This window comes from Condylura cristata, unplaced genomic scaffold (genome assembly GCF_000260355.1).
Source record: "Condylura cristata isolate star-nosed mole 26May11 unplaced genomic scaffold, ConCri1.0 scaffold00025, whole genome shotgun sequence".
NCBI classification, from domain to species: domain Eukaryota; kingdom Metazoa; phylum Chordata; class Mammalia; order Eulipotyphla; family Talpidae; genus Condylura; species Condylura cristata.
The window spans coordinates 23,815,023-23,838,166 of record NW_004567126.1 but is presented as its reverse complement, the minus strand read 5'-3'; the positions used below and the strand labels follow the sequence as shown (position 1 = coordinate 23,838,166).

The 23,144-nt window shown below is 41.8% G+C and overlaps 1 protein-coding gene across 17 annotated transcripts in view; it reads left to right on the top strand.

Annotated features, from left to right (window-relative positions):
- Positions 1-3,355: 3,355 nt before the first annotated feature.
- The window catches only part of NCAM1 (neural cell adhesion molecule 1), a 277,215-nt gene continuing 257,426 nt past the window's right edge, over positions 3,356-23,144 (top strand). For 3 of the 17 annotated variants that reach the window (XM_004689257.2, XM_012729542.1, XM_012729551.1), the window contains exon 1: positions 3,356-3,763. In XM_004689257.2, coding sequence (XP_004689314.1) covers positions 3,712-3,763 — 52 coding nt within the window. In that variant the 5' untranslated portion in view covers positions 3,356-3,711. The remainder of the gene's footprint in view (positions 3,764-23,144) is intronic. The other 14 variants (XM_012729541.1, XM_012729540.1, XM_012729539.1 and 11 more) reach the window with 8 other exon arrangements.

Sequence of the window (23,144 nt, the reverse complement as noted above, 5' to 3'; positions counted from 1 at the left end):
AACCTTGAGAAATCGTCCTTGCTGAAGCAAGTTGCTCCTCATCCTATTCCCAGGATGACCTAAATCCAATAACTGGTCAAAGAGAAAATATTATAACTAGTTTCACAGCTCCCAAGGGACTGATTGAGGCCTTGTCATGTCCACACCACAGCCCACCTTCTTTCTTCCAAGCTGTCTGCATGCCTTCCTGCACAGGTGTTGATCTTGAAAGCACTCTTTAATGAACTTCCTGCACAATGTATGCAATAAAAAAGTAAAAGGCTTCAGCCTCTCTCCTCGTCTTTCATCCACCTGAAAAATGACCATAACCACCATATAAATAGATAATACCTTGAAGCTGCGCAGTGAACACCGCCTGCACCATGAAGCAGTGGCTCTTTGGCACTTGGTTAAGACTTAAGTCTATGTTGACTTGAAGAAGTCGCTCTCTTCTTTCAGACCCTAATCTTCAGGAAGTTCCCAACATTTACTGCTTCTGTCTGGAATGCTTCTTGAACCTGTGCTCTGCTAGGTTTTCTTTCCACTGCCACTGCCTTACATTAGGACTGGTCATCCTGTCCCATCACTGTCACGGCTTTCCGGCTAGCTTGCTAGCTGTGGGTGTCTTCACAGCCTGCTTTCTGCTGGAATGAGGAGGCTTCCTCTCTAAAACCCAGTCCCAAGCACTCCTTTCTCTGCTTCACTGCTTTGGATGTTCACTTGCTAGAGGCTCATTAGTGTGGGGTGGACAGTCTGGGATTCTCTCCATGGAGAGGTGTGAGGAGAAGCCTAGTTTTGCCCCATTTCAGAGCAAGGTTTGGGGAGGGAGTGAAGGCAGAGGTCACAGATGCAGGCACTGACAAGTAGCGAGTTGAAGAAACTCCAGTGATGAACCCTGTTAAAAGAACACCGGAGAGACACAAGGAGTGTGGACTGGAACGACTGTGGGGCAGAATTCTAGGATGAGTCATTACAACAGAGATCAACAGCCACACCAGGGAGGGAGGCCTGGGGAGAGAAAAGGAAATTCAGTCATGCTGAAGTGAGATAGGATTTCCACACCTGCCTACATGGAGAAGCTAAAAATAGTGACATTTGGGGAGAAAATAGTGAGGCATCTTTTTATTCTACTGACACAGGCTATAAGGAGGGAGGTTTGCAGAGGGTGTGTCTCTCACACTGGGCAAAATTAGAAACAGAAAAATTTCATTTTGGGTATCCCAACCTTCGGTTCTTCCCCTTCCCCCTCAGTCCTGGTCATATCTTTCTCACAAAATCTCGTTTTAGGGTTGTGCTGAGTACATTCATCCACATCAGCTTATAAGGCTTAATGTGGCAATTTCACATGTTAGCAGTAGCTTATGTTTGAAGCCCAAGATGCTATTTTAAAAAAAAAAGAAAAAAAGAAAAACCTATAGATTTCGCACGGGGGCTAAACACAGTGGTTATTCAATGAGTATTCACAAAAAGACATTCCCCCCAAATGACTGAGGTAACAAACTGGAAACTGTCCATATATTCCAGGGGTGGGGGCGCGGAAGAACTGTGGCTGAGGAAATATTACACAGCTGTAAAATATCTAGAACAACCTTTCTAACCTTTCTAATCGGCCTGGAGAACTGCTCGCACAGGTAGCCCCGCTTTTTGAAAATTCAAAATACACCACTTGAATTACAGGAAAGAAATAGCCTACGAGTACCTCTTTTTGCGATAAAAAGAAAGCCGAACAGATTTTAAGATAGAAGGGGATGGATGCAAAGAGTCCCTGCACATCCGGGGCTTCATGGCGGAAGGATCCAGGGCGCCACAGCGCCAGGCTGTGACCCCCCCTCCGAGCTCCTTCCGCCAGACTACTTCACGCTCTGTCTACATGGTGTCCTGCCTGCTTTGACTAACTGTTGCAGTTCTTCAGTGTTTCCTGTGACCTTTATTATGACTTGGTAGGTGGTTTTGGGGTCTAGGGATGCTCAAAAATATTTCCATATAAATGAAAGGTGATTGCTTTTTTGCTTTGTGCCCTTTGGTTTAGGGCAGTTTTGCTAGGAGCTGGTCTGCTATTGGATAGCAGGGGTAAACCTGAATGAAACATTAGGGAAATTAAACAGGCCTGGAATTGCAACTATCTTATATCAATTATAAAAATTAGATGCATAGACACAGCGCTCAGAAATCTGTCCGCCCCTGTGGATCTGTGGGATGGTGGTGGTGGTAGGGGGGGGTGTTACATTGTTTTTTCTAAATGTTCCTGTATTTTAAAATTGTTTTATTGGTATGAGATAAATATTACAAAGGCAAACATTGCGAAAGATTGATTGAGGAGGGGACGGAGTACTTTTTAGGGGCCCCTGAAGTCACAGCATGTTGAGGTGGTGTGCCTGCTTGAGAGAAGAGATGGCAGGTCAGGTGGCCATGGAGGGTTGCTGGTGGGTGAGTCAGCCCAGGATGGGTTTTTCCAAGAGTGATACAGGACTTGATCTTCAAAGAAAAAGGAAGGACGTGGTAATGTTGGCGCTTAGCATTAGTGCTTCCCCTGTACGCAGTGGGCCTCTGTATAGGAATTCACCTGTGCTAGGCAACAGCATCCAGAACAGTGCAGGCTCTTGATTCTTCCTCACCTTTTGTTCCTCAGATACTCAAGCCTTGCTCAGGTGCTGAGCCATGTTTATTTTCACCTTGCTCCGCTCCTCTCTCTGGCTTAAACTACAGCTGTCCTATTAATTTGATAGCCTCTGTGTTGAATTCAGTGGCACCCTATATTATCTTTAAGAATCTAGATGGTGTGTGCCCTTGTAAGAAATATTGCTTAATGTTTCTGCATAAAAGGCTTGGTATCTTTAGAAAGCCACTACAGATTTCGGCATTTATAAACAAGAAAACGCTTCCCTTCGTTTATTTCTGGAAATTCCTTCTAAACATCTGTTTTCTTCTAACTTAAGTTGCTTCCCACCTCCTCGCCTTGAGAGCTGTTGCCTCTGTGAGAGCAAACTTCATAGCCACTATAAAATAAACAAACACAACCAAAACAAAACCTGCAATAGCAGTCCCCATGCCTCTCACAATTTCTAATTTCCTACACTTAAAAAAAAAAAAGTCCTAGGTTTGTCTTGTGTTTCAAGGACCTTAGGCTCTAAAGGGAAAGATTCAGCAACTTTGAAAATCTTACTAAGACTTGCTTTTTATTATTTACTAGTTATTAAAAATAGCCAGCCTTCTGATTAAGAAAGGCTGGCTGGCAGGAGGGGCGGCGGAGGCATAGGGGAGAAGTGTGAAAAGACGAAATCCCTGCTCTGCCTGGAAGACTGCGCGTGAACGAGCCCGGCTCCCCCAGCAGCTCCAGGCCGCGTTTTGCAGGCGGCCGCATCTGCCTCCCCTGTCTCTCTTACCTCCTTGATGTTCGGCACTATTTGTGGCCGGCGTGGTGGAAGGACACAGTGAGGTTCTCACCCCCGCCCCCCGCTCCCATCCCCAGTTCCATCAAAGCGAACCCAGGCCAGCGCAAGGATCTCCGAGTTGCGAGAGTGTGCTGAGGCTGGGACTGTCACTCATTCTCTGATCAGCGCGTGAACGCAGCTCGGCGGCCGCTGGCAGGAAACAATTCTGCAAAAATAATCATACTCAACCCGGCAATTGTCTGCCCCTAGGTCTGTTGCTCTGCCGCCGTCCACACTCGCTGCAAGGGGGGTACACAGAATTTACCGCGGCTAGAACATCCCTCCCAGCCAGCAGACTACAATGCTGCAAACTAAGGATCTCATCTGGACTTTGTTTTTCCTGGGAGCTGCAGGTACATTTTAAAAATTCTTCCTAATCTGCTTTGCGATTTACTCCTTTTCCCCTACTCCTCCCGGGGAGCACTTATTTGGGGGTGGCTGTACGTGGAAGGTTAAGGGTGGTATTTTTCGTTGAGCTGAGGAACGAGCGCATCGCCCTTGCTGCCCAGCCGAACCCCGCGCCCTCTCGGGCTGCGCTGGACCCGGACTGCCCCTCCAGCGCGCCCGCCCTTCCCACTTTGTGTGCCGGCGGCGCTGGGAGCAGAGCCCACCGCTCCCCGGGACGCCACAGCGTGCGGGCATTGGGCAGCGCTCCTTCCCCGAAGGCGGGCGGCGGGGCGAGGGATGTCGAGACGCGGTGGTGCCACCGCACAGGCTTGATTGCGCGGGGAAGGGGCTTGTCAGCCAGCCCCAGCTGGAAAGAGTGAACAATAAGGCCAGGGCAGCCGCCCTGGATCGTTATTTCCCCGGGTCTAAGAAAGTGGGGCTTTTGCCATCGTGCCCCCACCCCACCCCCGCCCCGAATAACGGTTTGCAAAATGGGGCGAAATGGGCAGGATCCCAGAGCTGCGTGCCCGTTGTTGCACCCCTGTCGATATGACGTTAGTTTTTCCTTGGCCAAATTGCTGGCTAGTTGCAAAGCCTGCTCTCGGCCCGAAGCACGGAGGGATGGGAGGGTCGAGCGCCGCGTTTTGACAGGAGGAAGTGCGGAGGGGCGGAGGGCGAGGAGGGCGTGATCGGGCTGCCTGGTGTGTGTGTGCGCGCGTGTGTGCGCGCGTGTGCTTCCACACGCACCGCGAGCCCCGTGTTGCACGGGGCGAGTGAAGAAAGGCAGGTAGCCGCCCGAGACACCTCGCCCAGCCTCCTTTCTTTGGGCGAGGTTCCTATTCCTTGTAAAGTGCGAACAATAGGGAGCTGGAGGAAGACGGCGGTGATGCTGCTGTGGTTGGCAGGGTCTGCGCCGCCGCCCAGAAAACCTGGGCAGTCTGAGCGAGGTTCATTGCCTATGGGGTATTTCCATCCCGGCCTCCCGGGAAGATTCTTCTTTGCGTGCCCACCCTCCCCTCCAGCTGTTCCACCCCACCCTACCCCACCCCAGGCTTTGCGCTTTGGCGCTGATGCAAGGCAAGGGGGAAGAAAAAGCTGGGGCCGCAGAGCTGGGTGGGGTGGGCGGACATTCTGGGCGGGGGGCGTGTGCTAGGAAGCTTTAGAGAGAAGCGGGGCGGAGGTGGCTGCGTCGCGGTCCAGTCTGCCAGGTGCTGCTGGAGCTGTCTACGGCCGAGCCTGGGTGGGGGAGCGCGCAGGGCGGGCCGGGGAGCACCCAGCGCGCCCCCTCCCCGGGCGGCACGAGAGCAGCGCTCGGCTGCTGCCTCCAGCTAACTCAGTCCCTCCCATGGCGACCAATCAGAGAGAGGCTGGCTGGGCGGGAAGCCGCGAGAGGCTTTTATTGCGGCGCGGGTGGCGGCCGGGAGCTGCCAGGACAATCTCCCGGTGTTCCAGCCTAACGGTCTCGCTCACACCCCACAGGGAGGAACCCCGCCTGCGGCCACCGCGCGCCCCTCCTCCCCCGCAGTTTCCGAGGAAATAACGTGGACTCTAGGGGGATGACCCGGAGGCCTCCGGGTTCGGCCCGCCCGTGCTTGCCCACTCGCGTCTTTTTCACCGCGACCTGGAGCAGCCCTTTCGCTCCCTCGGGCGCACACGTTAGCGCCGCGTCCTCCTAGCGGGAGCGCGTCGACCGGGGAGGCGCCTGGGCTCGGGTCACCGATGCGCGTGCGCTGACCGCGGTCGCGGGCCGGGGGCGCAGCTGGGGGCGGGGCCGTGGCGGGGGCTCGGGGGCCGGGGTGGAGGGCCCACCCCATCGCGCTGGGGTCTTTGGGTCCCCGCCGCCGCCTAGTAGGGGCGGTCTGGAGCATGCCTTTTTCCTTCGTGGTCGTGGGTATCCACGGTACGACCTGAAAAGAACGGGGGGGGGGGTTTGTTCTGGGATCTCCCCCTTTCTATGTGGGAGCATGACAATGGAGAACCGCTCTTTGGTGGGTCTTTGGGGAATCGCCAGCCATCCTTTCCTTAGGCGTGCTGGGTGTAACCCTCGGTGTCTGAAGCCCCTGGGAGTCGAGGTACACGCCCAGGGAAATCCCAGATTGGGATGTTTATGGCAGCCCACACTGACCGGTGTTCCTGAGAGGAACGCATTCTCACTCCTGGTCACCGGTGAAGAATGGAAAGAAGGCAGAAAGAGAAACCCATTCGAGGTTGCTTAACAAAAGAAGTTGAACGGCTTTTCCAAGGAAAAATAATTTTCCATTATCGTTCCTGTCATAGTTCTTTAAAAATTGAGGAATTCAAATCAGAGGGTCAGTGTAGAAAGGAAAAGCAATATTCTATATGTATGTTGCATATAAATGCTGTTATTTTGGGCTTAGATGTTGTATCATCTCCAAGGATAGTGGTAGTTCAATCTCTGCTCCACTAGATGAATACGAATATTTAGTTATAAGGTGTGCTAACCTTAATATACCAGAAGAATCAGGTCGTTGACCCGCTTTCATTTCCAGTGTCTTCTGCTTTTTAGGAATAAAGTGAACTGTGGAATTACTTAGCAAATTTAGGTATATGCTAACAGCAGTTGTGGATATTTGATCTAGAATGGTTGTTAAATCATGTGCTCATCTGATAATTTTACAATTCTCTGCCACTTTAAGTTGCAAGAGTAAAGGAATGGAGAGGACTTGGTTTTCAACAAGCTAGCACCACATTAAGGACAAAGCACCTTTGGTAGTTTACAAAAGCTAGGTAGCATAAAGTAATGCCCCACACTAAGTGAATTGAGATGTATTTCAGCAAGGTTTGCTGAATACATTTATGGTGAACTATATTTTTCCTGTTTATTTTCATTGTAAGATCAAAGGTGTCTTTATGGGCAAAATGTAACTGAGTATAATAAAGCTGTATTTAAGAATGTGGAAAACCTTTCAAGACTCCATGCCAAAACCAAGAAGTTAATTTTCTTTCAACAAATATTAGCTTATTGAAAAATATGGAAAATAACTTAGAATTTATTTAAAATTCAACAGAGTTAAACAAAAAGATAATAGGATACAGGCATTGGAGAAGTGTGGTCTGTCATTTATTAGCTTATGAGTTACTATTCACACTGCGAAGGTTCTAGAGATCTACCAATTGGGCTAAATTTTCATTAATCTAAAACTTACATTATTTTTTTAACTTCATTCTTCAAGGGGCTTCTGCTTTCCCCCCAATTGAATTTGATGACTGGTTTCCTTTATTCAGGATCTGTTTTTTAAAAGTTAAAGTGTTGTTATTATTATTAGAATGACAGAAAATAAGACATATGTTTGTTCAAAAGGAGGATCAACCAACTCTATGCTAATTTGTTAAACTAAGGGCTTGTTGATTAACTGGTGACTGTTTCTCTAGCTTGATAGTTTCAGTTTTAAGGTGATAATTGTTTGTCTGGGAAAATAAAAAAAAAAGTCATGTTGTGGGTGTGCTGTTGGCAAGGGCTGTGAACACTTACTCAAGGCAACAGCGTGAAGAGAAATTAGTCATATGGAACCCCCCAATCCTAAGACTACTGCTCCCCCCTTTGAGCCTCACTTTGGAACACATTTATCTTTAATTGACTTCTGCACATAGGTAATATGTAATTTAATGTAAGTAATCTATATCTGTATTTTGCTGTCACAGGAAACATCTTAATTGCCTTTCAAAATAAATAGCACTATTTTGTCATTCAAAAGCTAATCTTGAGGCATGACAGATGCTTTTGTTCGCTCCAGAACTCAGTTTCTTAAATTATAGACAGCATCTTGTAAACTTTACACTGCTTAAAATATGGACTTTGGGATTTCTGATCCAAGTACTTAATTTTTTAAGGCAACAGAGCCTCTGTTTAAGATTAGTTTGATGAATTCCCCATATTGACATCTTTGGTGTTAAAGAACTGAGGCTCCTCTCCAGATTGAAAGTGACTTCAGTGCTACTGGCAGACCTCCAAAGATATTTTACAGACAGCCTTCCTGTCTTAGTGTAAAATAAGTGATTGACTACCTGTTGCTAAATAACAGTTTAAACTTTCCCTGCTGATCCTGGGTTGGTGGTGGTGGAGAGCAGAACCAATTGCCAGGAAGGAGGGAGAAGGATCCACACCTGCCTCTGTCAGTCCTGGGAATGGCCAGACTGGGAGGAGACAAAGGCATTTTCAGAGAGCTCTCCTGTATTATTTAAGTCTTGGATTGTTCTGCCCACAGATGTTTTATGGTGCCAAGATAAATTTTAATGTAAATTCCATCATTGATAATTCTTCAGCTTAATGATCTTTAGTATAAATGTCTAGGCTAAGGAACATCTGGAACTTTAGAAGAAATAGCAAATTACAAATAACCTATGCTATTCTTCAAAATGAGTTACACATTGAAATTAGCAGTATCAACTGGGCTAGCTATATGGTAATGAAGACTCTTTGAGTTTTGAATAGAAAAAAAAAACCCTAAGGTTAAGATTCCTTTTGTTAAGAAGGGAGAGATGAGCAAAATTCAGAAGAGGATTTTATATGTCTCTTAAAATACTCAGCTAGTCTCTGAGTAAGCTTGTAAGAGGAGGGAGATGTCCAAGGACCTCTAAGAATCCACAGGTCTCTGTGAGGTCCAGAGATTTTAATCTGATAAAACTGTGCAATGAAACTATTATCAGTAACACAGATTGATGTATTTACCGCTAGAGGACAAAATCCACAAGTCCCCCTGAAGGTCACAGGCATGTCATCACTGGCCCTTTTTGTTATTAACACAGGTGCCAAACCTTAAATCCATTTGCTGATGTAAAGGGATGTAAATTATTTGGCACCGCCAGTAGTGCCATTGTGTCCTTTCATTTCATGGTGTTGAAATGCTGTCTCTCAGCTGAAGATGCTCACTAGGAGCATTGCCCTCCGATGTTGGTGTGGGTGCCAAATGGCAGCCTTTCTGGCAGTGTCTGACATTACATTTAAAACCTCTTAGGCCATACCGCCAGGCAGCCACTGAGTTAACTGTTTTCAGTTAGGTCCACGCACTTTTCCCCTCCCTCCCTTAGCTTCCAAGTAATTAGAGTCTCAAAGGGGACCACACTAAAATTAGCCATTTGGTATATATGTGTTTTTGAAATGAGGGTTTTGATAGATCTATTATGCATTTTTCCTCCTTACTGTGTCTAACCGTGCCTTCCTTCCAAAGAGTGCACCACTGATGTGATTCAAAAGGCTCCGGTGTAACCTGTATTCTACTATGTATTCTCACTGAGTACTTTTGATTTGTAGCTGCCAACATCTGGCCCTGTTTTCTATTCTGTATCATTCCTGAGATCACATATAAAAAGCCTTTTAGTATCTGATTACCTCATCATTTAGGAATATCCATAGTAATGTCACACTGTTAAAGAGTGTGTTACATTGGGTATTCTCTTAAATAGTTGATCCAGTATGTTTAATGAGTGCCAGCTTTTTATCACCAACTCTCTGGGGAATTACAAAGGACTAAGATAGTATAATTTGTACTGTCAAGGAACTGTGAAATGGGTAACCCAGAGGTTAAGAGTCATAGACAACCCTGGACATACATACCCCTGATATGTGGCCTGATTTCGGCAAATCATGTAACTTCTCCAAGTATCCATTTTCCTGTTCTGTGAAATAGGAAAATTAGTTATAGTAGTTGTGCATGTTTTAGGGATTGCAGGACTTAGCATGTTCAAGCTGTGTGAGAAAGAGGATGTATGTGAGTTTAGACAAAAAAGAAAAAATAATCAGACATAGTTTTCTCTTCCTCTTTTTCTTCTTTTTCCTTTAAGAAAGGTTATTGTGAGATGCCTTTTTCAGTGATTAGAGCTGGATTTAAAAAGTCAGTTCTAAATATGCCCACTATGCCTTGTGGGTTGTGAACACTTAGATTGAAAACTGCTCTCATAATAAAGTTGGAAACCATCAGCATGGGGATGGAGGGTTTTATGGGGCCTGAAGGGTATATAATTTTGAGGGACCTCTTTAAGGAAAATACAGAACTCGCTTGCTTTGTGAAATTTACAGCACATTTGATCAGAAGGACACATGGCAGGGCCCCCATCTCCCAGAGCCTTGGGAGGAACCCTGGGAGGGGGCTCCTGTGTCTGACTCTGTTAGCAACTGTGTTTTTCTGCTTACGTCCACTTGCCTGAGAATATAGGCTCATTGTCTCAGCTTGTTAAACATGTATCTCATCAAAGCTATTTGTACAGTTCTTTGAGGATTAGAATCATACCAAAAATCAGTTATTTCTGTAAAGAAAAAGCTGTTTGGCCTTTGTTACAGAAAGTTTTAAGTGAGATCTGAGGGGATTTTATATTTCTCATTGCTGATATTTTTGTAAAGGACTAGCTAGGATAAAATAAAGTAATCACTGTTATTATTCAAATGAGTCAGACTTAAGTGCCCTGTTGGTGGGGCAGGAAATAGTTCTGCAGACTGAGGTAGATGATATTGGAGAAGACACTGCGGATTTTCTGTTAACTACCTAGGAGGAGATAAACTGCAGCTATAATCCCAATAATTACATCTTCATCACTGTACTGTTCACAGAGATTTTGATATGCGTTGTATCATTTACCCCTCACTTTATTCATTCAGTAAATATTTTTGAGTGCCTGCTTTGTTCTGGGACTGCACTGCACACTAAGCATATTTATCTTCCCTGTTTCCATGAAGCTTCCAGTCTAACAGTAAGGAGGAATAGCAACATTAAACAAGTAACACACACACACACACATACACATATGTATCTATCTATATATTTGTAATACATAATCTGTCAAAAACTAAGACAAGAACAGGGTGTTATGAGAGACTCTCAGGGGCATGGTCACCTTTGACTGTGTGGTTAGAGAGTAGGGTGGTGACATTTAAAACTGGAAAATAGGACAGACATATGTTACTTTCATTTTAGGGCATGCTAGATTGGTTACTTAGTTCAGCAGACACTGAATGGCAACTAACATTCCTGAATTCAGCAAAGCATCCTGAAATCTTGAAGTCAAATAGCTTCGGGAACTGTGATAGGTTTAGGTCATAAAGTCCAGGAAGATGTGCCTCTATCTCCAGACTCACCACCTAGAGGGGACAGAGACTTACTGGACATAAATAGAGACATGGATTGGATGCCACTGTAGCACAAGGCAGGAAGCAATTCACCAAACTTGGATCTCACTCACTGGACTTGGAATGTGAGTTTGCCTTCATTAGACAGAGCAGGAAGAATAGGTGATTCAGGCAGAACTAACACTTTGAGCAGTGAAGGAGGCATAAAGACATATAATTGTGTTCAGGGGACCCCGTGGGAGTGTTTGGGGGAGAAGTAGCCAGTAATTAGGAGAAAAAAATTCTGTAAGAACAGATGGTGTTAGATCTTGAGCTAGAAATTGAGGGTGAGAAAAGTTATATCACTTACGCAGGAGAGGGTGGACATTAGTTGACTGCATTTCATCCTTTTCTAAAGTGAGACTAATTTGAAAACATAGCATCAGAATATATGGCATGCAAGCATGAACCTTTTTAGTTTCTGGGCTGGTGGAATCTGACTGAGGTGCTGGGAGAGTGATGTGGTGGGGAGGTGGGGGAGAGTGGCCAGGGTTTTGGAGTCAGCTCATCTGGGCTGTCACTCTGCAAGAGTCTAAATAGAATCATGCAAGACAGGTAATATGCGGTAGGTACTCAATATATGCTTTTAAAAAGAGATTTGATTTGAAATGTTTATTAAACAGGTGTGTAAGAAATTGATGTGCAGACTTCTATGCAGGAGACTGAGAGAGAAAAACTGTAAATTTAAGTATGCTAGCCTGATTGTGGAAAGGCTTTCAGATGGTTGTGGAAAAACCACTTAGTTCTGACAGTTAGGAAATCATGACAGGCATTATATGAATAAGCACCTACGTGAAAGAGAGAGGTTTTAATTGTGAGAATTGCTTAGCAAGGCAAAAATCATCATGGATGATTTTAATGTTTGGAAAAAAAAATGTATGAGAGTTAGTACTTGATCTAGAAGTCTATCAGATCCGGATATAAGGGTAACTAGGGGGAGGCAGGGTCTGTTTCCCTACAGGAGGAGATGGGTCTAGCTGGACAGTTGGTTTTGAAGAACTGTGAAAGCAGAACTGGGGCAGGTCTTAGTAAAATCTTAAATGCCAGACAATGGAGTGGGCTGTTGCCTGAGATGTGGGAGAAATCATTTGTAAAATATTGAAGAATATAGCCAGCACAAGCAATTGAACATCTGCTGTGCCAGTCTCTGTGCTTGATGCTAGCTATGAATTAGGAGAGGTGAGGAGTTGGGTAGATAGGGAGCCATGCCGTGCCTACAGGGACTTCTGGCATTTTTTGTAGCAGGCTCGCTGGTGGCTGGACAGCACAGTGGGTTAGTAAAGGACTAAGAAATATCGACTAGATGATGAGGAACCCAGAGGCTGTGAGGTAGAGGAGCCAGTTATGACTGTTTTAGGGCCAGTGAATTCCAATGAAAACCTCTTAGATTAGGTGGTAGGAAGACTCGTAGATTGAATGTAAATGAAAAAGATTTGGGATTGAGATTTGGCTCTAATACCAGCTAGCTAAGTGAATTTATGTAAATTACTTAACTTTGAACTGTGATTTCCTCATTTAAATACAAAAAATCAAATACAATAAGATGTGAGATGCATTACAAACCAAAACACTTCACAACTATACTCTTTGTTAATAGACATGGAGCAGGAAAGCTTTATAAAAATCAAGTTGTATGCAGAGGGGCTTAGAAGCCTGACTGTGATATGTTTTACAAATATATGCAGATCATTTTAGAAAGGTATACTTGTAATGCCTTTGGATAATGATTAAAAAGGGCACAGAGCTGAGATGTGGAGATGATAAATAAGCCTGCAGGGGTAAAGGATAAGTCCCAAAATAGTAGATGACTGAGAAAGGGAGAGAGGGAGGAGGGAGAGATGGGGAGAGAAAAAGGGCAGGTGTGTGGGGGAGAGATTTAGAAAGTCAAAAACCTGAGGGGATGAAATAATTATAACCAGTCTAATGGGGAAGCTGAGGAAAGGGGTTACCTTGGAAGAAAGACGAGTAGATCTTAGGGTTTAGAGAAAGTTTGAGCATCCTACTATTTCAAGGTGCAGGTCAGCATTTTTCCACTGTGGGTGGTAAGTCTATTTAATTAGCTTCCCCCAGTATTATAAAAGGGAGGAAGGAAGACAAAGGTGAAAGAAAGAAGAGTAAAACAGGAGAGAGTATGTCTTCAATAGGAAGAGTGACTGTTATCATAGAGACCACTGTCTGGCACATAGGTGTGATAGCAAACAGATGTCTTCTTATGGCTCAGGTCAAAATAGTTTAAAAACAAATGTCATAGATGGAGGAATATAGACTGGAGAGAAAGTGAGGCAATCTATAGAACTTGCAAAGTTCAAGATAGAGGCGTGATGAGTTCTGGGAGAGAGGGAGAAGCAATGACAACAAAAAATACTTACTGAGTAGTTACCCCTGTTAACTGCAGGAGGTAAAACAAAATACAAAGAGTCTAAAGAACAGTCCCTTGACCCCAGTGAGCTTACTGTCTGTTGAGGAATAAAAGGATGACATAATACTTGGCATCTGAAGCCAAATATTTAGCACCTAAGATTTCAGAGGAGGATAAAGATTACTAAGGCACCAGAGGGCAGCTGGAGAACTTTCACAATGCAAGGGAAGCTTGAAGGAAGGTTGAAGGAAGCTTTGTAGGAAGATACTAGCTCCCAGAAAGGAAAGGTGGACAAGGATAGGCTATCAGATACATATTTGGAAGGAAGTTGGAAGGAGACCTGGAAGACAAAGAGGTTGATTACTCTGAATTTTTCTCCCCTTTCAATAGAAAGAAAACACCATGAATTATAGTAGTGCATTTTGGAGTCCTTATCACATGGAGAAGTATTTATGTTGTAGTGTTTATGTAGCATCTAGAGTGGCATCTGGACCCTAATTCAGAAAGTGACAATGAACAAAAGGTGGGGACCAGCGTCTGATGGTTTAAACCCCTAGATTAGCTAAGGATAAAAAAGTTAAGTGAAACAAAAAGTGGGAAACAAATGCTACATGTAAGTAGAATCCCAACTGTATTTTCACACTTCTTTTATTTCTTAAGACATGAAGATAATTTTTATATCATTTATGTTTTCTCTAGTGAACATATATTGATTTATGCACAGGTGGTGAATAAACAGTGTTGTAAAAAAGAGGGCAAGCAGTACTTAAGGCAATAAGAGTAGAAGGGAGAGAAGACTAAGGTAGAAACTCTGGACTTGCTTCAGCCGACAGTGGTGATCTTAAAGCAATTTCAGTTCAGTGTGAAACTCAAGTTCCTAGAGTCAAAGATTGAGGAAGAATAATAACCAGAATACTTGACTACAAAGAGAAGAGAAAGGGTGTTAGGTTCCAGGGGGGTGGGAGGGTGGGGGGGGGGCGGGGAGGCTTCATCCTGGGGACCATTTGGGCATTTTAAATTCACATCAAGGGAAAGAGCCAGGAGAGAGGGCAGAGGTCAGCAGGGCTGTGTCCTGTGAGAGGGTCACTGTATTTATCACGTGAGGCAGTAACTTTTAGACAGTTTTGCCTACCTACACATTGCTCATGATAGTCGTACCTTTATTTTTATGTCTTTTAAACACAACAAATATATTTATTCTTCTCTGACTGCATGTATCATAGTCATTTGGAATTTCTCTGGCTGGTCACAAATGGAGGTGTCATTGGTATAGACTTGGCGAAAGTGTGGGCCCTGTAGTGACTGTTTTGAATGTCCTTTCATTCACTTTTAATTTTGGAGCCGTTATTCTATGTGAGAAGCTGCAAATCACCCGTTCAGCTACCCTCACCATCTGAGAGTGGAGGCAGGGCACACTTGGAGATCTTGAACCCATCGGTAATCGGGGGCACGAGGAGATATCAGTAACGTAAGCGCTTTGATTTGAGTTGTAATTATAGGGTATCTTCCTTTCTTAATCCAGGTCTTTCTGTTGTTGCCAGTCATCCTTCAGGGTGCGCCCCACAGGCCCTAGCCTTCAGCCTAGCATTTGAATGGTGGCTCTCCGGCTCTCTGTGACCTTGAGCTTGTTATTTAATCTCTGCTACACTCAGTTTATTTATCTGTGAAACAGGGATAATAATAGCCACCTAATGGGGTTATTGTGAGGGCGAAATGAGGTAATTTATACAAACGTCTGGCACATAGTAAGCTCAGGAATTTTTTCCCATTTCTCTCCTTTCTGTTCAAGTTCACAGTAAAGGGATATGCAATTAGTGTTGGAGTTGAGTATTGATTATAATTGGAATCACATTTTTTTCCATTTATTTTCATTCTCTGAGAAGCCAGGATCACCGTAAGTTGCAACTGAGTTGGAAATGCTATGACTGATTTGTTTGGCTCTTCTACCCCGTGAAAGCGAAGTCTGATATAGCTTCATTTTGAGAAAAGTAGAAAAAAAAAATAATAAACTGGTTTATGTGAATTCTACTTTCTATTTGAATATGGTTAATAGTAAACCTGCCAATTCATCATAATGGTGGAGCCATAAAATTTAGCATATTTGTGTAATGGTTGCTACTAAAGATGACATTGTGATGTTTCATTAAGCTAGAAGCCGTTTATATGGCAACCCTAAATCTTTGAAGCATGAAGAATAAAGAAATATGAGGGAAAACGAAAATGTGAGGGAAAGAAGCCTCTCACCATCCAAAGAGAGATCAAAAGTCCATGGATTGAATTGTACATATTTGACTCATATGGAAGTCCTTAAACCTTATTCCGAAAGAGCTCTTATATTCTTACTGTAAAAAATTGAGAAACATTAGTTTATAGCATTACATATGACTCAGAGGTATAGGCTCACACCTTTAGATGTATGTGACCACATTATACCTACCACCAAGCCACCCACAGTCCTCCATTATAATCTGCTGGGTCCCCTCCACACCATTTTCCTAGCATCTACCACATTTAGAATGACTCCTAGATTCAGATTGGAATCAAGAAAATGGCTGTAAATTGTGGTAGCTTTGACTGGATGGAAAAATTATGAAAAGTAGATTCGATAATACTAAAATAATCAGTGTTAGCTATTTAATATTTAGTTTAAAAGAGAGACCTATATACTACAGAGTACTCGGGGGCCTCTATAATATAGTGCAGTATAAACAGTGGGTGTTCAAAACAGCCTTATTTGGAAGAGGTCAGCTATGACCCATTCAAACAGTAGGCACAAAGACATGAATTCAGTTGCGTGCATGCTTTAGTATTTTTTAAAAAGATTTATTTATTTGTGCATACAGAACTAGGGTACAGTCCAGAGGTGCAGGGGTGGTGAGAGGATTCACCAGAGACAGAGCGGGGAGCAGAACAGGCCCACTGTCAAAGTACACTGCTGAGGGGAGCAGCGCGCAGGTCAGGAGAGGTCTGCCGAGCCATGTGGATCACCTCCGGGGCAGGTGGGGACCACCCGCTGCACCACCAGGGAGGGCCATGTTTTAGTTTTTAACTCTGTGTTGGATCTGGGACTTCAAGGGGTTTCTATATAGTTGAAAAGATAAGCGGAAGCATAACTTTGGGTATCTTTCACCAATGGCAAGTTGGAGTGAAGGCAGTAATATAATACCATATTGTCATCTGGTAAACCCTTTAGACATTCTAATCCCTAAAGATTTAGACAGAGGAGATTTCATGTTTAATTTTTATAGATTTATTTTGTTATGTGTCGTGTCTCAGCTTCCTTTGAAGTTCCATAGCTATTTATTTACCATTTGGAGAAGGTGAGTCAGCCAGTTTCTTCCCTGCTCAGGTATAGTAAGTGTATCTTGAGATTAAAGATACAAAGCACCCAAGCAATTAGAATTAATTGGTTGTCATTCCTCCTTTCTTTCTTGATTTTTTTTTATTTTTAGCAAAATGAAATGTCTACATTTTATAAAATGTCTAATAGTTTTATAAGACTTGTAACAGAACATTGGCCCCCTATTCCAACTTGCTATTATTCTAGCCACTTCTCACCTCTCCCAGCCTTAATCCCACTCCCCCGAAACAACCACTACACGCATTTAGCAGTTTCTACATGTTTTATTTACATATTTATACTTTCTTAATTTTTCAGATTTACCCTTTTCTTTTCTTGATGCAACATATTTTATATCAAATACTACAGAAAATTCTTGCTTCACATATAGTTGGTTTTTTTTTTTTTTTTTTTAAAGATTTATTTATTTATTCATACAGAACTGGGGTACAGGCCAGAGGCTCAGGGGCGGTGAGAGGCCTCACCAGAGACAGAGTGGGGAGCAGAACAGGCAGATCGACGAAGTACACTGCTGAGGGGAGCAGCGGGCGGGTCAGGAGAGGTCTGGCTCGCCATGTGGTCTCCTCCGGGGCAGGCGGCAGGCGGGAATTGAACTCATGCGGAAGTGGCTTCAGATTCTCAGTGCTGTGCTTCAACCCGCTGCGCCACCAGGGAGGGCCTATAGTTGTTTTTTTTTTTTTTTTCCAAATTCCTCTTTACTGTTTGTTTTAGTTTCTCTTCTTACATTTCACTTATTTTCTCAAACTGAATCATTCTTGGCTGCCTATTATTAGTTAACAGCAATAACCTATGGGGAAACTTAGGTATGGGTGGGCTTTCCTTAGGGTGATTGTGAGACATCACCTGTAGGTAGGGATTGTTCACATCTGTTCATTATACTCATATTTTCTTGTAGTTTGGACAATTTAGGAGAATTTGGCAGTTTGGGGGTATGACTCTGGCTACTCTTTTTCTCAAAGCTGAGTGGGAAAAGTTATTTGGGGTTATTTTATTAGTCAATATTTTATTTAACTACCTAGTTTCAATGGGTTTCTTTTGCCCTCCCAGTGCCCAGTATCCCTAAGAACCAAATTCCAGGCTTTCAGTCTCTCTAATTAATAAAAATGCAGTTTTCTGCTGGAATGAGGGAGAAGGCAGGTAGGAGAAAAGCTCCTTGGCCCCTGATTTTCCTGAAGCTTACCTGTGTGTATGTGTTTGTGAGGTAGTATAGTGGATCAGTTAGCAGTGTGAGAGGAGTGTCAGCTTTAATTTTGGACCAAAGAGAACTCTAATGACCTAACTTTTTCAGACCTCATGATTGTTACAAGCCAAAGCAGACTATTGAAATCTTTTATTTCACATATTTTAATATGGAAATTTTGAAATTGAAAGTAGCTTGCAGAGTTCTTAAAGGACAAGGCAGTGCTCCAGGGATATTGCAAAGGCAAAGACCTAAGAAGGTGATAGGATGTTAAGGCAACGTCAAGGGAGTGGATAACTCAGGGAGTTAGGGCCAGTATTGGAGTGTTGAGCCTTTTCTAAACTAAGAAGTCCTCCAAAGATTCCAGGGTGGCCTGAGATTCCACATTTCTTGGATAAAAATACATGCGCTTGGCAGTGATGCTGTGAACCAGAATAAGAGCAGCTTCGTGAACACATTTGCAAGTGGCTGTGTCCCAGACTTGTTGGGTAGCAGGAACATTTACTAGAAACATTCACTTAACCTGATATTTATGGGATAATTCCTGTGTTCCATGTAGCTGGAGATGAGATGAATGTATCCAGTAATGCTGCATTCTAGATCATTTTCTAAACTGTTTTTGATTACATTTATAATATTTATTCTTGTGGAAGGACACCAGAGACAACTTTGAAATGCCAGAAAAAGGTAACTGTCATGTATTTCTTTTTTTCAGATTTTACACTGTTGTGTATATAACTTAAAGTTACTCATGACACGCTTAAAATTTAAAATTTTTGTGAAAGGAAGCCATCTATTATAATGAAGCAAAAAAAGGGACATTGTGTGATATTCTTTGAAGATAGGAGATTGAAAATGAGTTCATTAACTGCCCTAGATTACAGTTTGAGGTCATTTTGAGCTAAATTGGTTTTGGAATCAGAATTTAAATTACTGGTCAGACTCAATTAAGATAACTGGCCATGCAGACAGCTCATTCCCCTTCCTCCCTTTTTATAAAAAGAATATTTTTATTGTTTGTATGTCTTCTCAGTCAAGTTAGAGGCAGGCATTATTTTTTAGAGCATAAACATTTCATACATTGATTGATATAGGTATTTCAGAGTAATTTCACATCTAAATAAGAAAGCTGGATAGTCCTTTATTATTTGGTTTTCTAGATTATTTACAACATATCCTTTTGAAATTACTGGGAAATAAATTAGTATGTTACTCTGTGTGATATAACTGCTATCCTGGCAATATTAAGAGAATAGCTATTACAAATAACCTCATGGAGTTAAATTAATTTAGTTAAATACATTAACAATACCTGTACAGTGGGAGATATCTTAAGAAAATGTAAATTATAAATATATATAGCACTTTTAACAATTTATGATATCTAAATATTAAACATTTTGTCTGTGATAGTGCATTTCAAACTGTATTCTCCATTTTAACTAATACAGCATGAGAGATTTAAGATGAGTTCCATTGTTAATAGTCCTCATTTTCATCTTTTAATCTATTTATAGACTCCAACAATTAAATTCTTTTTTCTTTTTCAGTTAAAATTTTCTTAATTTAGCATTTAAAAGTACAAAAAAAAAAAGAAAGCGATTTGAATCTACAGTGACTCTGATGGTGTTAAATAAATGGTTGGTTTTATATCTGGTACTATCTGGAGAATTCAGGCATATAAATGACTGGCACTGGTTAGACACTACAACTTCAAAAGGAAGCAAAAATAACTTTAAATGATTTGCTCATGTCCCTGAAAATTTAATATCTATCCTTGAGGAAAACTAATGATATGTTGATGTCATAGTCAACCCCTCATTGGCCAATAGGGTCACATGTCCTGGAATTTGAGAATGATTTGATTTGGCCCATCAAGTAGTGTTTACCACCTATTTTTGAAATGTTCTAGCTGAATTGCAATTTGAAGTCATGTCTCACTCATATTTAATATTTTATCATAAAACAGTAGAGGTTTTTAAAAAAGAATATAAAAATCAAATTTACGTTTTGATGTTTTATATACTGATTAAAAATTTTATATCCAGAGCAAAGTATTTCAGTTGCTTGTTGACAATATTTTTCATTTAAAACATAAAGTGGAAATGTTACATGGTTGTGTGATTGGATTCTCTACCTGAGCTTTAGTAAAGATGGAGAGAAGCTTTAAAAAAATGATGAGACAAGTGAAAGTTTTACTAAGGAAGGTCTGTCATCATATCTGGTAGGTTTACAGTGGCTTAGAAACATCGGTAAAAATCATCACAGTGCATGTGACTAAAAAATGCTCCTGTAGTGCATTAGGAAACTGTGGTGTATATACACAATGGAATACTACTTGGCTTATCAAAAAGAGGAACTCTTGCCATTTCTGACAATGTGATTGAAACTGGAGGGGACAGTGTTAAGCAAAATAAGTCAGAAAGAGAAAGACAGATAGTGGGTGATTCATAGGTGAACTATACCAAAGCAAAAGCCAAGAACAATCTCTAGAATCCTATTTGGGACACAGTGGACTCTGGTGGAGGACAGGTGGTGTCTTGATGTAGGTGTGATGTGGAAACACGAATCTGGGCAGGTGTGACCATATACCTTTTATTCACATACAGTGTTGTGAATTGACATTACCTCAATAAAAAAATAATAAATTTTTCCTAAATGGAAAAAGAGAGATGCTCCTGATGTTATTTTATTGAGAGTAAATGTTCATATATATGCAATTTCTGGTATTGATTCCATTTTCTTTGTTCATTTAATTTTCTATCAAAACATAACCTTATATCGAATTTAACAATAATATGGAAAAGTCACAAATTTTATAAAGGTACATATCAGTTAGATGGATTACCAATATAATATAATCTCTTAGCCTTATTTTGTAATTTACAATAAATTCTTCAAAATCACAAGTTTTTCAAAGATACTTACCACACAGGTCTTTGCCATTTAAAAATGAGGGGCAACTTCTTCAAAAGAAAGTAGAGAGTGAATCTTGTTTCATACAAATGAGAACTCTAGATTTGGGCAAAGAAATAAATACATTGGAATCAATCATTGTCCATAGATTTAGATATGATACAAAAGGTTTAAAAATCTAAATTGTCATTGTTTACAAAATATTGGCAAATTAGAGCTAACGCGCTTGGTGTTATTGTGTAATCTTCTGTTTAAAAATAAACAGTGGAATTAATTGTAGAAACCTCTGGGTTTAGAAAAGCTTGTTGGTGGTTCTTCACATCCTACTAAAAAAGCAGGCTGTCTTTGCATATTAATCACTCTGTGAAAGGAAGCTTGCCTTATTTGCATTGTACATGCACTAAGAAGTCCAATAGTGCGCCTGAGAAAAAAAATGGGGGGATTGTAATTGTTGTTCTCAAAGGGTTTTTATTCCATTCAAGTGGAAAAGCTGAATGCTGGAGAATGAGTGCAGTGTTTTGTGGAAGAAGAGTCCGCCTTGGCCACAGCATTGCTTGTGTTGCAACCCCAGTGTGTTGGGGTTCTGAAAGTTGGGGTGAATTGGAGATGCCGTCTCTTCCTGAAATGCAATCCATGTTCCTGGAGAGCTCTGTAATTTGTAAGCACTGTTCCTAGTTTGGTATCAGAAAAGACTGAAATGGGAAATCTGGCGATGTGAGCACTATGGGAAATCTCAGAAGAATTAAATGTGAACCCAAGAAATCTGAATCTGAGTTTGTATTTTGAGGTGTACAGTGGGCATACACAATGTAAAATAAGAAAGTGATGTGGAAGTATTTTATTTTAGAAAATGTGGTTGAGTGAACACCTTGAAAATGTCATTTGTCCCCAAAAACATTTAAAAATTGTCTTTGACATGATCTTAATAAGAGTGACATCTGTTTGCTTCATTGTATTTTAATTAAGATTCATTGCTTGGATATAAACATTGAGAGTGAACAGCAGAAATGTTCCTAATGTTATGGAGGCTTTGTTTGAGTAAGATCTCAAAAGGCGAGTTACTTTTAATATGTTTCTCTTCTACTGATGTAAAACACATGTCCTTCATGAAGCTTTCTCCTGACCTCCTAGTTCTGGCCAATTCTAGCCTGCACTGGCTGTGTGAGCCAGCTCAGTTTCCAAAACCTCAGCATGTTGTATGTTGGTTATTTTGGAAGTCTGTTACTTTGAACTGGCATTGATAGTATCTTCTACTTATTTTTAGCATTAAAAATATTCTGTACGGCCCTCCCTGGTGGCGCAGCGGGTTAAAGCACAGCACTGAGAATCTAAAGCCGCTTCCGCATGAGTTCGATTCCCGCCTGCCCCGGAGGTGACCACATGGCGTGGCAGACCTCTCCTGGCCCGCCCGCTGCTCCCCTCAGCAGTGTACTTCGTCGATCTGCCTGTTCTGCTCCCCACTCTGTCTCTGGTGAATCCTCTCACCCTCCGCATCTCTGGCCTGTACCCCAGTTCTGTATGAATAAATAAATAAATCTTAAAAAAAAAAAATATTCTGTACAAAAAAATATTCTGTGCAGTAGATGGCATTTCCAACTAACCTTTGAATTTTACAGAAGCAAGAACAGGCTATTATTTGTGTCCACGCATTTTAACAAAATGTTTTTGTGTCATCAGAGACAAAGGCTATTGTTCTCAGTGGTTTTGTTATTAGAAAGTAGTTCACTGATTCTGGAAGTTGTACACAGTTTTTATTGAAAGTTGATTTAAGTATATTTGACTACCAGTGTAATTACCTTTTAGTGCCCTCTTTAATATTATATGGATTTGATTATTTGGCAAATTCTCCGATACCATTTATATTTTCTTTTCACCGCTTTCTGCATGTGCATGGAAATTTGTGCTTAATTCACACTTATGTCAAGAAGTGCGTAATCTTTTCCTGTGTATTTGGGTTGTGGTTTCAAAGAATAGAAGTAGTCAAGATGTTGTTTAAAAAAGGATCGTGAAAAATTAGACTTATAGTAGAAACTCTCTTTCTCTCTCCATCATTTCTACCATTACAAAAAACTAGATGGGCTTCATAGTAAATTTTCTTTCAAAATAAGTTACTGCTATGCTTTATGCAATTTTGGTTAGAGATATAATTTTTAGTGATAATAACTTATATATGAACCTGTTAATAAAGATGTAAAATGCTTTACACATTTGTAGGGTGACATTGCTTTCATAAGTATAAAACTGTATGATCACCCCATTAGAGACAAAATGCAATAGTCTCCTTTATGATAAAAACACAGAATTTGCTAGGAATAAAAGGACTTCCTCAGTGTGATAAAGGATATCTGCAAAATGCAGAGCTTGCATATACAAATGGCCAGTAAGCACAGGAAAAGATGCTTGGTGTTATT